The 17000-nt window shown below is 39.0% G+C and overlaps 1 protein-coding gene across 2 annotated transcripts in view; it reads right to left on the bottom strand.

Moving 5' to 3' along the window:
- Positions 1-17000, bottom strand: part of CDC14A (cell division cycle 14A) — a 223504-nt gene that overhangs the window by 69989 nt on the left and 136515 nt on the right. For both annotated transcript variants that reach the window (XM_006882445.1, XM_006882446.1), the window contains exon 8: positions 4688-4775. In XM_006882445.1, coding sequence (XP_006882507.1) covers positions 4688-4775 — 88 coding nt within the window. The remainder of the gene's footprint in view (positions 1-4687; positions 4776-17000) is intronic.

The following is a 17000-nucleotide window of genomic DNA, read 5'->3' as shown; positions in this document are numbered from 1 at the left end:
CTGATATTGAGCTTCTCCAGCGGTTTTTTCCACAGATATAATCGATCTGATTCCTATGCATACCATCAGGTGAAATCCATGTGTATAATCTACGTTTATGTCTCTTAAAAAATGTATTTGCAATGAATAAATCATTGTGCAAAATTCAATCATTCTACCTCCAGCTTATAAACAACGTTCTATCAGTTGACTAACTTATCCCATGCAACAGAAAATGAACTTCAGAACATGGTCTGTTACATATGAAGAGTATCTGTCTTCAATGAATATATGGTCATGCATGCATATAATGTATTTAACAAGCATATAGAGTCTTCTGTTTTCACATATGTATACATCAGCACTAACCAATATATCTATATGCCAATCGTATAACCATCCATATGTGATCTAGCCTTGTTTTCTGTTCTTAGTTGGAACTGTTGCCTTTCTATACATGTCATGTTCAAAGCTGCTGAATTCTGGAAAGTTAAGTTGTTTTCATTGAGTGTATCTGTGGAGGAGATTGTTGGAGAAGCTCAATATTGGCAGTCAAAACTAGACCAGGGGTGGACTATAGATCAGACCACCAATTATTCATATGCAAGTTCAAATTGAGGCCAAAGAAAATTAAAATAAGTCCACAAGAGTCAAATATGATCTTGAGTCTATTCCATCTGAATTTGAAGATCTATTTAGAAATACGTTTAAGGCATTGAACACCAGTTGTGGTATGCTACCAAGGATATCATCCATGAAGAAAGCAAAAGACCATTATAAACCACGAACCAGAAAGCCGCGGCACGTGAGCCACCGTTCTCTACCAGTGAGCTACATCTCCAGACCCGCAAAAGGCCATTATAAAAACAGAGGAGAAAGGAATGGATGTCAGAAGCGACTCTAATAATTTCACTAGAGCACTAGGAAGCCAAAACAAAGGGGAAACAAGCTGAATTAAAGAGCTGAATAGAAGATTTCAAATGGCAGCTCAAGAGAGCCAAAAAAGGTACTATAACGGAGTGTGCAGAGTTGGAATTGGAGAATAAACAGGTAAGAACTAGCTCTGCATTTCTCAAGCTGAGAGAACTGAAAAACAAATTTAAACCTCGAGTCACATTACTGAAAAATCTTACGGGCAATATATTGAATGATCCAGAAAGCATCAAAAGAAGATGGTGGGAACACACAGAATCACTGTGCCAAAAAGAATTTATGGACACTGAAAAATTCCAGGAAGTAACATATGAACAGGAGCCACTGGTAATGAAGGAGGAAGTTGAAGTTGCATTTAAGGCACTGGCAAAAAAATAAGGCCCCAGGAATTGATGGAATACCAATTGACTTGTTTAATAGATGTGGCCCTGGATGTGCTCACCAGTCTGTGTCAGGAAATTTTGGAGGACAGCTCTCTGGCCAATAGATTGGAAAAGGTCCATAATTGTTTCCATTCCCAAGAAAGGTGATCCAACAGAATGTGGAACTATGAAACAATATCATTAATATCACAAGCAAGGAAAATACTGCAGAAAATCATTAGTACATAGATAAGAAACTGCCAGAAGTTTCAAGCAGGATTTAGAAGAAGCCGTGGCACCAGGGATTTCATTGGTGATGTCAATTATCCTGGCTGAAAGTAGGGAATAACAGACGAATGTTAGCTGTACTTTATTGACTATGCAAAGGCATTTGACTGTGTGGATTGTAACAAGTTGTGGCAAACATTGAGAAGAATGTGAATCACAGAGCTCTTCATTGTGCTCGTGCAAGAACAGGAGGCTGTTGTGCAAAAAAGAGCAGGGAAGCACTGCGTGGTTTAAAATTAAGAAGGGAGTGTGTCAGGGTTGCATTCTCTATCCATACCCATTCAGTCTCTATGCTGAGCAAATTATTCAAGAAGTTGGACTCTACAAAGAAGAATGTGTCATCAGGATCTGAGGGACACTCATCAATAACCTGCATTATGCAGATGACACAAACTTGCTTGATGCAAGTAAAGAGGACTTGAAACACTTGTTGCAGAAGATCAAGGAATGTAGTCTTCCATATGCATTGCATCTCAATGTCAAGAAAACAAAGATTCTTACCACTGGACCTATAGGCAACATCATGATGGATGAAGAAGAGACTGGAATTGTCAACAACTTCATCTTACTTGGATCCACAATTTACACCTTTTAGTACCAGCAATCAGGAAAAAAAGGAGATGCATGACATTGGGGAAAGTCTGCAGTCCGGGGACTTTTCCAAATTATTGAGGAGTAATGATGTCAGTTAAAGAACTAAGGTGTGTCTGATTCAGGCCATAGTCTTTCTAATCACTTGTAATGCATCTGAGAGCTGGACAATGACTAAGGATGACAGATGAACTGGTTGAGCTGTGGTGTTGATGGCCAAAAGGACAAACACATACGTCTTGGAAAGGGTGCAGCCAGGGTCCTCTTTGGAGGCAAAGATGATGAGGCTTCGCCTCACGTACTTCAGGCATGTTACCAGCAGGGACTATTTCCTGCACAGGGACATGATGATTGGGAGGGTGAAGGGTTGGCAAAAGGGAGGAAGACCCTCCACAGGTGGACTGGCAAAGTGACTGGAAGTGCCAGAAGTGTGAGGATGGCAAAGGATAGGGCAGGGTTCAGATTCATTATCAATAGTGTCGCTAAGAGTCATACTCAATACGACAGCATCAAACAACAGCAACATGTAAGTGTACTTGGACAGAATTTAGTTCATTTTATGTTCTTTTCATTAATTCATCTCTACTTTCTTCTTTTTAAAAAAGGAAGTATTAAATATTAAATATTTTAAATTGCTTATCTTTAAGTAATTTTTGCAAAATAGATTAATTTCAAATGTTCCTTCTGTTTGACCACAAAACATTCAACAACAAAGTCAGCACTGGAACAGTACACCTACCAAGATTTTCTAGGCCTGAGTCAAATAATTTTGCATAAATGGCCAAAATTAAGTTTCATCAACCTTGTCTTGATAGACCAACAGTCAGAGAGCAGTTTCCCCGAGCCACTCAACATTATGATGGTCATTTTATCTAACAACCTAAAATAGCAGAAGTTAATTCATTCAATGTGGAGGGAGGGTCATTAGCAAATGCATGAATGAGACCATCTAATTCTGGCTTCCCTGTGGTTTCCCATTTGTTAACTCTAGCCCTGAATTCCTAATCCACAGAGGACAACTGATTCAAGCAGCATTCCCTCCCAAAAATGTCACAGGGGTGAAATGATTACACATACTTCTGGAAACACAAACTGTACAATGTGAATTCATGAATAAGAATATATAGCAAAACTAAGTTTTAAGAAAAAAGAATTAATGATGATGATGATGATAAAAGACAACGACACTGTTGTTATTATTGTGTACAATCCAGTCAGAACCAGCTCATAGATGACCTTTCAGCGGGTTTTCAGGGGCAGTAAATCACACAGGAGGAGACTGCCTACTTTTCTCCCTCAGAGCAGCTGGTGGATTCAAATTGTGAGGCTTGAGTTTAGCAGTGTGGTTCCCTACCACCAGAGTTGGGCTATAGTTTTTCCATGTATATACTTCTTAAATTATTCTTAAGCCTTTCATGTCTATCATCACTTGTCTTAGTGTCACACTGGTTAAACACTTGGCTACAAATCAAAGGGTCAGCAGTTCTACCACTCCAGGGGAGAATAAGGTAATTTCATGTTGGTTTTGTGTTGTGTGCCATCGAGTTAGAACAGGCCCACAGCTGATCCTCTGGCGGGTTTTTAGAGAAATTTAATTGCACAGGAGGAGAATGCCCCTTGCCAGTAAGTCATCAGAGCTGCCTGTCTTACAGGGTTTTCATGAGTTGGAATCAAATGAACATCAGTTAAGTTTAGGGAATCTTTAAGAATTGAAAATAAAAAGTAAGCAGAAAATAAAGCTTAATGGGGAAAACTTAAATAGTTCATTCAAAAGGTTTATGTTTTCTTTTGTAATTATGATTTCTCCCCTGAATATGTCTGCTACAGCGATACTTGCACTGTAAATAAGTAATATAATTACATTCTGCTAGAAAATTCTTCCTAGATGTTGTGACTGAGTTACTGCATCAATACAGGACAGTGTTTAGGAGCCTAGCTCTGAGTTGGAATACCGCTTCTTTCTATGATTCTCTGTCTTTGAGCAAATTCCTTAACCACTAGTAAGTCAAAATTTCCTACAGTAGAAAATGGGAAAAATAGTATATACACCTCAGAGAGTTATGTGGGCATGAAAGTAGACAATGTTGTGATTACTAACTAGAACGTAATCAATAAATACATTTATTGTCATCAAATTCATTTTTATTATTCAACACAGTGTTCCCCAAAGAATACCTTGATATGTGGTACTTTGTTGCCAAATAGATCTGAAAAACACTAATAGACAACAACCACCTGCTGACTGATTAGATTAGTTTGGTTCACAGAGTCATCTTCCATAATTAGGTATAACAAAAAGGTCATCTTAATTATAACAATCTGAAAATGTTTTAGTTTTAAAGCAGTGGTTACAGCTCCAACTACTGGAACTATAATATTTAACATACTCATTACTACTGTCCAATTTTTAAAATTATAAATTGGTATTCTTTGAGGAATATTACCAAAGGTAAGGATTATCTGAAGAAATTAAGAATATTAAAGAAAATGAGCCAAAATAAATTTCTAGATGATAAAAATCAAGAAAAACCTACCATTTTCAATTTTGCTTTTTGGATGTGGTCCACTAAATGCTAAAAATTTTCCTGGAACAATCCAGTTGAAGTCACCATTTTCAACTCGCTGGCAGAATTTTGTGAAAGAAGAAAAAAAAAATGCAATTTTTATACAATTTAGGAAAGTTACAAATAAAACTAATTTTCACTCTAAACTAATTTGATCTATATTAAGGCAAAAGAACACAGTTTAAAACAAAAACATATCTGTTTCTCAAAATGCTATTTATTAATTTAAAAAATCATCTAGATATTATATAGAAGTTTGTGGTTGTTGTTATGAGCCATAAAGTCCCTTGCAACTCATAGTGACCCTTTTGCGTTCACAACAGCTGTGAACCCTGTTTAGAAAATTTGATGTTTGCTAAACTTAAACTTGGCTTATGAAAATTTAATCTCTTGACCAACAAAATGAAGTGAAAACTAACTTTTTTCCCATTTCTATCCACTTGGATAAATGTGGCTGTGAGAAAATGAGAGATATAAGCAGTTTCAGGAACATAACAAACCAATTTTAAGCACTGGGAAAAAATATCTGTAATAGTCAGGATTAGGATGAACAATGACCTCCAAATTATTATGTGTTTTCATAGGCTTAAGTCTGCTGTTAATGCTGAATTTTAGGCTGGGAAAAGGGAGAAAACAAGGGTGAGGAATAGAGGCCCACTAGGCCTTGAGTGGACCACAACATGAAGTCAACCAAGGTCTCTTGAATGGATTGCAAGCCAGGAAAGTGCCATGAACAAGAGCAGCTGCCCCTCAGCTAATCAATTAGCAAGTCTACAAACAAATTAAGAGACCTGCAGGATAGTTGACCCAGCCTTCCAAATAGGTTTGCTTGTGAAACCACCCTGTCTTCCAAATGCTGCTGACTATGTTAAGTTTTTGAATGAAAACTTGAAGCCAAGTAATACAGAGCTGTGGGTTGACTCTGAGCCCCAGCTTATCATCTTTGGTCTACACACACTATGGGATCCTCAGGAAAGACTTGCAGACCAAACGAAGAGCCAGGAGCCCTCCCATCTCCATTTTCTTCCCCTCCACAGATGCTCAGAGTGAATGGAAATCTGGGGCAAGGTTAAGGTTATAAATGACTTGTCATGTAGTTGGGGGCCATTTGTGTAATGTGTCATGAAATACAAATATCACTTCCTCACTTAGGCCTTCTTTAGTTCTCACTAGGAAGCTCTGGTGGCTGACTGGTAGAGAGTTGTGATGCCAACCCAAAGGTCCAGGATTCGAATCTACCAGCTGCTCCAAGGGAGAAGGAAAAGCAATCTCCTCCTGTGCAATTTACAGCTTCTGAGAACTTGCTGGAGGATCAGCTCGGAGTGGACTTTTAGATCTCTCAAGAAGAACTGTTGGTCCTGTGGATTATGTTTCAGGCTGACACCGACCCCAGGGCTCTTTATGACGCCCAAACTCATTGTCATCAAGTCAGAACCAACTCGCAGATGAACCCTCTAGTCGGTTTTCAGAGGCTGTAAATCCCATGGGAGGAAACTGCCCATCTTGTCCCGAATTACTGCTGGTGGATTCCAACCACCAGACAGGAAATGCCTCTAGGTTAGCAGCACAAACCCCCGTGGATTAACATTATGAGCACACAGACCAACTTAAGACTCAAATGGGGCTGTTTATTATGAGCTGAATAAAAGTTTAATACACAGTTCTTTATGGCAATACAATATTTTCATTTTTAACTTGAGCAATCTCAAACTAATGGTCCACAATTAATTACCCTCACAAGAACTTAAAAGTATGAAATATTTTAAAATTCTTATATTTTAAAAAACTCAAGAACGATGATAAACACACATTTTAAAACAGTTCTTAATGAGCAAGTCAAGAAAACCAGTTTCTATGTTCACTACTTCTACACCCATGGCATGACTGTTTGGATTAGAGACTACAGTAACCTTTTACAATCACTCATATGGAGACGGGCAATGGACTCCCTAAGATACATTCATTCACTCAAACTCAACAGAATGTTTGTAAAGCTGCCTACTGAAAAAGCTAAACATTAGATAATAAATATAAGGTGTTATTTAGCAGCTTCAATGAGGTTAATGGAGTGAAAATAAGATATTTCAGCCTTAGTTTTAAATCTGAGGAGGAGAAATTCTTGAAAAGCATATAGCTCTTAATCGACCTAATAGAAACTCTATGGGTAAGCCTTCAAAATTAGCCTCTGTGCCTCATTTCTTGTAGAACTATAAAAATGTCAATATTTTTCAATAATAAAATATTTAAGATGACCCAAGTTGGTTGTTCTAATTAATTAATACCCACATCAAAGAACTTTCAATTAGTTACTTTGCAACTCCACCTCACTCTGTAAACAAACAACTAAGCAAGGATGAAACAGGAGCACAACTGAACCTCTTTCATTAAAAGCCAAGGACTGCACATTTCATATCATACAGAAAAACTTGTTGCAACAGTGTTAAGTGCACAGCTGCAAACCAAAGGTCTGCAGTTCAAACCCACCAACTGTTCCACAGGAGGAAAATCCAGTAGTCTGTTTCCCTAGAGATCTTGAGCCTCAGGAGTCGGGGGTGGCGTGGTGGGGGGCATGTCCTCCTCCAGGGCGACGGTGAGTCAGAACTGACTCAACAACAACTGGGGTTTGGGGTTTATTACCATGTAGAAAAAACCTTACTGTAAGAAAACCCTAAAATGGGCCCCAGCTCCCAGCTGGAAACAAAGGAGGACGCTTCAACGATTTAGATCCTCCCAGAATTGCTGTGGGTGAGCATTAACATTACTGGTAAGTATATTCGTTTTCTTCTGGACACAGAGCCTACTAATTGGTCCTAAATGCCTTCTGAGGTCCCAACCCTTCTCACTAATTTTTAGTTGTTGGAATGGACGGAAAACCTCATAAGCAGTACCTTACTTCACCTCTGCCTTGCATGTGGACTTCCGAGTTGTAAAACAACCCCATGGTAGATGGAATTTGCTCCAGGACTTACGAACAGTAAATGACATAGCTGAGCCTCTACATCTTGTGGTTCCTAACCTCTACACTATAATAGACAAAGTGCTAGTCAATAGGCCTTTTATTGTAAGAACCACCTTCCCTCTGTAACTTGATTTATGCCACTATTAGAACCTCTACTGGGAATATTTAGGTTCTTTTATATGTATACTTTCTATAGGATTGATTCTTCAGCCTACAAAAAAAAATTCTAGTTCTTTTGAGTGACTAGCGCTCCTAGTGCATTTAAAATACAATCCCATTTAAAAGCATGAAGTTACAACTTCCAAGAAATGTGTCAGTGCCAGAGAGGCATGCCTCTGTTAGAATTGTTTTTATTGTTGTTGTTGTTGTTAGGTGATGTCAAGTCGAGTACAACTCAGAGCGACCCTATGAACAACAGATTTGAACCCTGTCCTATCCTGGGCCATTTTCATCACCTCTGACACACTTGAGCCCACAGCAATAGTCACTGTGTCAATCCGTTTCCCTAAGGGTCTTCTCTTTCTTTGACCCTCCACCTTTCCAAGCATGATGTCCCTTTCCAAGGAACAGTCTCTCCTGGCAACATGTCCAAAATATGTAAGACAAAGTTTTGAATCCTTGCCTCCAAAGAACACTCTGGCTGCACTTTTTCTTAAGATATATTTTCTTTCTCAATCAAGACATATTTTATGTTTGTTCTTTGTGCAATCCATGGGATATTTCAGTGCACTTCTCCAACACCACAACTAAAAGGCATCAGTTCTCTTCTGTCATCCTTATTCACTGTTCAGCTCTCAGATGCATAGCAAGTGCATGCATTTGCTACGGACGAAGGACTGAATCAGGCGTATCTCAGTCTTCAAATTGGCATCAATGCTCCTCAGTAACTTGGAGAGATCCCTGACAGCATACATGCCCAATGCAATACCTTCCTGATCTCTGACTGCTGGTCCCAAAGATATTGAGTGTGGATCCAAATAAGATGAAATCATTGACAATTTGAATCTTTTCTCCATCTATCATGATGTTATTTCTCAGTCTAGTAGTGAGAATTTTTGTCTTCTTGATGTTGAAATGTTATCCGTATTGAAGGCTATAGTCTTTGATCTTCTGCAGACAGTGTTTCAATTCCTCCTCACTTTCAGCAAGCAAGTTTGTGTCATCTGCAAATTGCAGATTGTTGATGTGTCTTCCTCCAATCCTGATGTCACAGTTTCCTTGACGGAGTTCAGCTTCTAGAATAACTTGCTAAGTGTACCAACTGATTAGGTATGGAGATAGGATACAGCCCTGATGCACACTTTACTGATTTTAAACCATGCTATGTTCAAACAACAGTTTCTTCATCTAGGTATAGGTTTCGTATGAGCATAATTAAGTGTTCTGGAATTCTTATTCTTATCAAAGTTAGCTATAGTTTGTGTACACATAATCAAATGCCTTTTCACAGTGAATAAAGCACAAATTGACATTCTTCTGGTTCTTTCAGCCAGGATTTATTTGACCTGAGTAACGGTATCTCTGGTGTCCTGGCCTCTCTAAACCCAGCTGGAGCTTCTGTCATAGTAGACATATATTTCTTTTTCAGTCCAAATTATGAAAATATTTAGTCATTTAGCACTGTAATATACTGACAATAAGATGGAAAAGGGAGTCCTTGAGGTTGTCAGTTACAGGGCTGACTCCCTTATCTACAAATGTGTTTTCTAAAGCAGTGCATAGAGTAGAGGACTCATAGTGACTCTATGAACGAAAGACCTGGACATTTGTATAACTTTCATCCTTTCTCCAGGTTCATAGGGTTTCTGGAGGCATGCTATTTCAGAAGTGGATGCCACTCCTGCTTCCAAGCTTGATTTAATCAGGAAGCTCCACCAAACACTGTCAGTCATGGGTGAGCATTATCGCATCTGACACATCAGTGTCACACTGTTCAGCTTCACAGCAACCACAAGTTACCTCTGTACAGCAAGTGGACACACCAGGGCTATATGACCTAGAAGAACGTCTGACCACAGATTAAAATCACCCACCGTAAAACAAATTTTAAAAAGAAAAAAAAAATCTTTCTGCTCACATGAGTCTAAAGACAAATGGGAGTAACAAACAATAGTAATAGTAGCAAATGCATAAATATCACTGACTCTGTGCTGGGTACTATTCTATTACATACACAGAATTCAAACTCATGACCATCAAGTCAGTTCCAAGTCAGCAGCCCTGAGGCTGTCAATCTTAAGTGGAAGACCTTGTCCATCTCTCTCCTGTATTATGTGCAGCAGTTTATTTTCCCAGGAGGCCTCTATCATCTCCACTTTGCTATTAAAAGATAAAGGTACATTAAACTATGATAAGTTGCTATCATAAAAGTAGATAAGAAGTACAGTAGTGGTACAAAGACTATTTTAAAAAATCAAGAAAATAGACCTATAATGTCTTCTTTTTAATAAATTAAAAAGGGGTTTTTTTCTATTTCTTTACCTTCTAAAACAATAAAGCAATGTTTGGCTTATCACTGACTTGCATAAATACAATCATACTTTAATAACTGGTACTTTATGAGCTGAAAGCAAGGTAAATATTTTCATTATTCGGTTTAAATTAAATTGCCATGTCATTGGCTTTAGATAATAAGCAAATGCTAGATTATTAATTTAGACCTGTTTTTGAAAGAGAGTGTGGAGGCAGGAAAGTGATTGTTTCACCTCTGCTAGCAACATCTGGGGTAGGGGGACCCTGGTTAAAGCAGTGAGAGAGACTACTGTACAGACCAGACCCGGAAACACTGCTGATGCCTCCTGCAGGAAGCAAGAATGAGGCCCGCATTTGAAGATACCATTCTAGCACTCAGGAAATGAAGATCTGGTGTGGTTGTTTTTAAAAAAAAACACCTTGGCAATTGGTGCATGTACTCATGAAGACTCCATATAATCAGAAACCATAAAGCCCAAGAAAATAGTGACATTTCAAAGTGGGCATAGGAATGGACTCATAATGGAGCGTGAGGGAAAATGGCCAGAAATACAAGTATGAGGGGGGAAAATAGAGGAAACCTAGGGGTTGGGCAAGAAAAGTGAATTTCCAGCATTAGAGAGTATACAATCTGTCAATTTGTCCTATCTGGTGGCTTCCCGGTGCTGTGATGGTGGGAAACTCACAACCAGCAAAGTCACCATGGTAGACAGGTTTCAGCAGAGCTTCCAGACTAACCCTAGGAAGAAAGGCCTGGAGATTTACCTCCAAAAACTAGTCAGTAAAAATGTTATGGATTACAATAAAACATTATCTTGTTACCAACTATTATGAAAATGGCACAGATCAGGCAACACTTGGTCCTGCTGTACACTGAAATGCCATTAATTCTGCAGATCTAGCTCAAAGGCATCTAACAGCAATAACAATAGAGCAAAATGCTGCAGACAAATTAATCAAGAAGAAGACTAAACACAGACAGTTGGTTTTGTTATCGCCCTTGTATTAAGTCTCGAAGGCAGACTCAGCCCAAAAGCTATTGACTATGTAAAAACAAAGGGTGCTCTCTGAAGAATACTTAAGACTAAAAGAAGGGTTAGGGCCCAAACAGTCATTAAAGAGGATGGAAACAAGCATGGGAAACTTTTTAGGGCAGTGCAGACCTCAAAATGTTCCACAGACTTAACTAACCTCATCTCTGAATCAGCAATGGGTGTAGGGCTAGCTTGATGTGGGAACACCAGAAGCAGCCACAGTGGCCACAGAGGAATTCTGCCTCCTTGAACACGTGGTCACTGAGAGGTATAATCAACACTACCAGACAGCTCGAGGGGAATGCTTCCAACAGTTCTTCTAAGAGTCAGGTCACCGTGGGAGGCCCTCCTCCACAGCTGTTCCACAGGGAGAGGGCATGCCCACAGATCAACATTCTACAGTTTGCTTGGCCTCAGTCTTCAGGCAAGAATTCACAATTACACTGGCAATAATTCACATTTTTTTCCTCCTCGACAATTTAAGAGCAAGCCAAGAACGTAGGTAGGTTAAGCAGCCTGCAGATCACATTCTCATTTGCTGTACACATTTCATCAAGGCAAAGCCTGAAAGTGTCATACTCTCGGGTGTTAAGCAAGACCAATTCCTGTTGTTGATTTGCAGGTAGATCTAGCAACCTCAGTGACAGTGATCTTCAAGAGAAATTTTGGGGTGTTTACCATCTGACAGTTACTTAACAACTGTAATAAAGGTCAACAGCATCAACTTGGAGATAGTCCTTGTCCACAGGAGAAACAAAATTGATGTGACATGCAAACACTAGTCAAAGATTACTATAATACATAGCAATAGTTGTTGCAAATAATTAACTTTTTTTAAAAAAGGGGGGGAAGGGGCAACAAACTGTCATTCTTATAGCCTGGATTTCTTGTGATGAAATAAAAAGCACCTATCATTCTCATCACCGGTTCAATTGGCAGCTTCATGACAGACAGAAAAAGAGATTCTGCTTGCTCGTTCCACAATTAACACTCTTGGCACCAGCAGTCAGGATATCAAAAGATGAATTGCCTTGGTAAAATCAGCTGTCAGGGACCTCTCCAGAGGGCTGAAGAGCAACGATATCAGTCTGGAGACTAAGGTGTGCCTGATTCAAGGCCATGGTCTTCACAATTACTTGCTATGGGTCAGAGAGCTGACTAAGGATGATAGAAGGAGGATCCACACCTTTGAGTTGTGGTGCTGGAGAAGAGTGTTGAACATACCATGGACTGTGCCAGGAGAACCAACAAGTCTGTCCTGGAGAGATGAAACTAAGCTGGTCCCTGGAGGCAAGAATAACTTCAGGCACGTGGCCAGGAAGGACCAGTCTTTGGAAAAAGACATCACACTTAGAAGGGTGGAGGGATAATAGCTCAGGAGAGGAAGACCCAGGATAAGATGGATTGGCATAGTGCTGGAGAAATGGGATTAGGTCTGTCAGAGATGATGAGATTGGCTCAGGATACAGCATGGTTCAAGGCTGTGGTACTTAGGGCTGCTCAGAGTCACAGGCGACTCAATGGCACATAACAACAAACACATCATCATCATTCTAAGAAATTGTGTTGGTCTCTTTTCGTTAAAAAGAAGTTAATTTTTGAGAAATTACATATTTATTTTGAGATAGTCTATGCTCCTGTTTTTAGTAGTCACTTCCTTATTTAGTCATTAGTTGTCCATTCTGCAAACAAACAAACAAAAAATGCTTCCTACCATTAGTGTGGCCATTGGATTGTTTATTCATACAATGACGAATAATACTCAGTTCCTGCCAGTTTGTAAACAGAGGGTCATGTGATGCAATGTGAGAAGGGTTTCCATAGGGCTAATCATGACTAATGTCATACCATGACAAGCCGACGACATTCATACATTGGACAGGAGAGGAGGAACAACAGGCAAAACACGTCCAAACTACAAAAGCCCAAAGCAGTATTGCCATCAGGGAAACTGCAAAGATCTAGGTATGAGAGTGAAAGGAACTAGACTGGAGATGAAGGAAAAGTCCACATCAAGAAGAGCCTCAGCTATGCTAAGGAATTTGCTAAGCCCCCCCCCAACTCCCCCAGCCCCTTTTAATCAATGTGATGCCCTTCAAGAACTCAGAACAGGTAAATGTTCTAAAATTAAAACCACCAGGTTTAATTTTTAAAACACATCCTTTGATAACTGGGTTAAGACAGATCAAAGACTTTAGATCAAAGGCCCACAAGATTCTAGAAAGCTCTAATCTCAAGCATATAGAATCAGCCAATGCCTTCACACAAACAATTCTCATATGGGCTGCACTAGGTTGTAGCTAACATACTCAAAGTCAAACTCACTGCCATCAAGTCAAGTCTGACTCCTCGCTGACCATCACTGATTTTCTGAGGCTATAAATCATATGGGAGGATACTGCCTATCTTTCTCTGGAAGGAGATTCTCCCGAGGTGGATTCAAACCATGGCAGAAGTGTAACCTTGAGCTGGCACCACAACTCACTACCACAGCTCCCTTGATGTTGCTAAGATATTGAAAACCTTCTAGAAAAGCAAAAATTCATCCTCTAATCTCCACTCAGCTTCCTGAAAAAACCCCAGGGTAACCTTAGGTTAAGAAAGCAAGTGATAATTTGTAAACTGCTGGAATTTCTCAAGAGCTAAATTTTCCACATTCACGGATCCACAATGGTTTAAAAACCAAATAAACAAAAAAACACCTAAAAATAAAAGAAGCCCTTTCTGTACTTCTCAAGAACCAGTATCTCAGCCACGATAACTAAGCACAGACCTAACAGCATACATTAAGTAACCAATGGTCAAAAGGGGGCTTAATTCTGTTAGCATATATAAGCATAGTCAAGTCAATACTGGGTTGATATTCAGGAAAATATCCTCACACAGACAATACAACTTTGCAGAAACTTGTATCCATTTCTTTTTCTTTAAGACAAAATAGGATGCGAAGAAAAAGCATACAACAAATTAAAAAAAAAAAAAAAAACAAAAACAACCAAACAACCGGTTGAAGGAAAGACGTTGATGTAGTTTCTTATATTTTTGGGTTTTTCACATAGGCTCTGCATAAAGTTTAACTTCCATCTAATCTCCAAGAAGGGAATTAAGGCAGCACCTTGAAACTTCATGGCTCGCATTTTGGACAGGGTGGTAAATAGAAATTCCAAATATGAGGCACCCTAAATTTGCCAGTTAAACTATTTTTCATTTTTTTGGTTTTAATCTGTCTGTTTTACTCCCATTAAAAGGGTAACACTCAAGGAAAAGACTTCCTCCACATTCTTCTGTGGAGTGCTTGTCAATGTTAAGAGCACCATTAAAACTGGCAAGGGTTACGTTAACAGAAGAAAACCTGTAAGGAACAATGGAAATAATAAACAAATCATACTTTCTAATTCCCTTTGGTAAAGAGTAGTGTCATTAATGATTGGATGTTATTTACGCAAAGTCTTGTTTAGTAAGGTCACCATGGCCCTAGCCCAAAATTAAGAAAGGGGGGAAAAGAGCTGCAGACAGACTCCACATATGGGTGTTGTTTAAGGGCTGCCAAGCAGAACATTATCCTTGGTCAACATTAATCACTAAGCTTGACTACTGGAGAGGGTACTGCTTCTCATGTAAGTGCATGATTTAATTGATTACTCAAACTCTCAACTCCATTGTTTTTCTCTTGGGGCAGGGGGGAATCTATCTTGATCTTTTACGAAGGAAAAAAAGTCAATAGCTAGATTCCAATGAAACGGCTGCTAAGTTCTCCAGTTCTTTACAAAGACATTAGGAAGTTTAGGGTTAAGCTACTGGAAATGTACAGTGTTGGGATGCTGATGTCCACTGGAAGCTTTCAGAAGCCCGTCTTATAGTTACTTCATTGCACCTACACAACATAACTGCCAAAATCACAACTGTCTATCAGGGCAAATGGGGGGAATGTACAGCTACACAACTTGGCAAAAGACCTAACAGACCGCATTTTCTTTTTTTTTTCCTTTTTTTAATTTTTTTAAAATTTACTTTATTTCATGATTTTTTGTGTGTACCGTCAAATCAGATCTGACTGGTACAGGAGGAGATTGTTCCTCCTTCTCCAGCAGAGCATCTGGTGGATTTGAACGACGCAGCTCTGAGATTGCAGTTGCAGCTTCTTGCCACTAGGCCACCAGAGCTCGCCAGAGACCGCATTTTCAAAGATACTTTCACAAGATGGAAGCCAAACCCCCGTTGCTGCTCATCAATAATTAATAAAGTGACTATTTACAAGTACAAATAAAGCAAAAGCCTAGGATAGCATACCCCGAGACCTCTAAAAATGATAGCCTTGACATTAACTCCTATGCAAGCAATTAGATCCACGGCTCCAGGGAACAGAACGTGCTCAACTCATCCTAGGCTTCATTCACCCTGACATGCTTTGTGCACAGACTTTGACTCTGCATTCTAGCCGCATGAGGCCACTGAGCACATAAAATGTAGCTAGTTAAAAAAAAATATGTAGCTAGCCAAATCGAGATGTTTTCCTAGTGTAAAACACATTTTCTATTTCAAAGGCTTCATTAAAAAAATACTTCACAAATAATTTCACATTGATTAAATGTTGAAATAGTATTTTAGAATAAAATTGAAAACATTGCTGAAGTTAATTGCACTTTTTTTTTAAAGTGCCTACTAAAATATCTAAATATGTAGTTCCGTTATGACCATACACACACACACACTCATTTAGGACAGGACAGTGTTAAGGAACCATGCTGCCAACTCAAAGGCAAGTGATTCGAATCATCCAGCTATTTGGCAGGGAAAAGATGGGCAATCTCCTCCCACTGAGAGTAAGCTATGAGTTGATTCCAGCTTGATGTCACATAACAACTATACATTAAGATATATCTTTATTATGTGTAAATTATATACAAATCACGTGCATTTATGTCTTCAACATATTTAAATATATATATTTCTCCTCTATTTCTGTTAAACAGCACTGCTCTAGAGTCTTGAACTGCAACAAAGATTTAACATTTGTAAAATGAGCAGCAATTTATTTGTAAACTTTACAAAACAAGTATTTCTCATGTTCCACTGATAAAGACATAGGCAGCATTTAAGAGGTGCATTCTTATCATAAGATCCCCATTGGTGTAATCACACAGAGATGCAATCTAATTGGTCTATGCTTTCTTCACTCATATATTAAAAGCAAGAAGTGTCTCACTCAATCTTGGACAGGTAACAGGGACAGGAGGTGACATGAAGGGGAACAAAAATTAATAAATAGACAAAATGGGTGGTGGGAAAGATACAATAGAATGGAGATTTGATTACTCATTGTAATCAATTACATTAATCAATTTTAATTAATGCTATTGTAACAAAATGTCTATGAAGGACTTAGTGAAAAAGCAATAGGATTTATAAACTTTCACTCAGATAACAAAAATGAAAAGAAAAATAATAAAACATAGTAAAATAGTTTTGTTTTTAAAAGTACCTTGGAAAAGCTTCATCCTGAACACCCCACAATCATCTAAGGCTTTTTTTGTTGCTAGGTGCTATCAAGTGGTTCCAACTCATAGCACCCTAAGTATAAGTGCAGGAAACACTGCTTAGCCCTGCAGCACCCTCTCAACTTCCAACAGGCAAAGCTCATTGTTGTGGTCACCGTGTAGCCCATCCCATAGGCCTTCCTCTCTATCACCGACCCTCTCCTTTACCAAGCACCCCATCTTTCTCCAGAGACTGGTCCCAACTGACAACAAGCCCAATGGCAGACAAACTCCTAGAATATCACTAGTTGCTGCCATTTTACTGTGTGAAAACTACAATT

The sequence above is a fragment of the Elephantulus edwardii genome, unplaced genomic scaffold (genome assembly GCF_000299155.1).
Source record: "Elephantulus edwardii isolate Elephantulus edwardi_28Jun2011 unplaced genomic scaffold, EleEdw1.0 scaffold00020, whole genome shotgun sequence".
NCBI lineage: Eukaryota > Metazoa > Chordata > Mammalia > Macroscelidea > Macroscelididae > Elephantulus > Elephantulus edwardii.
The sequence above is the reverse complement of the archived record's forward strand: the minus strand, read 5'-3'. Positions and strand labels throughout refer to the sequence as shown.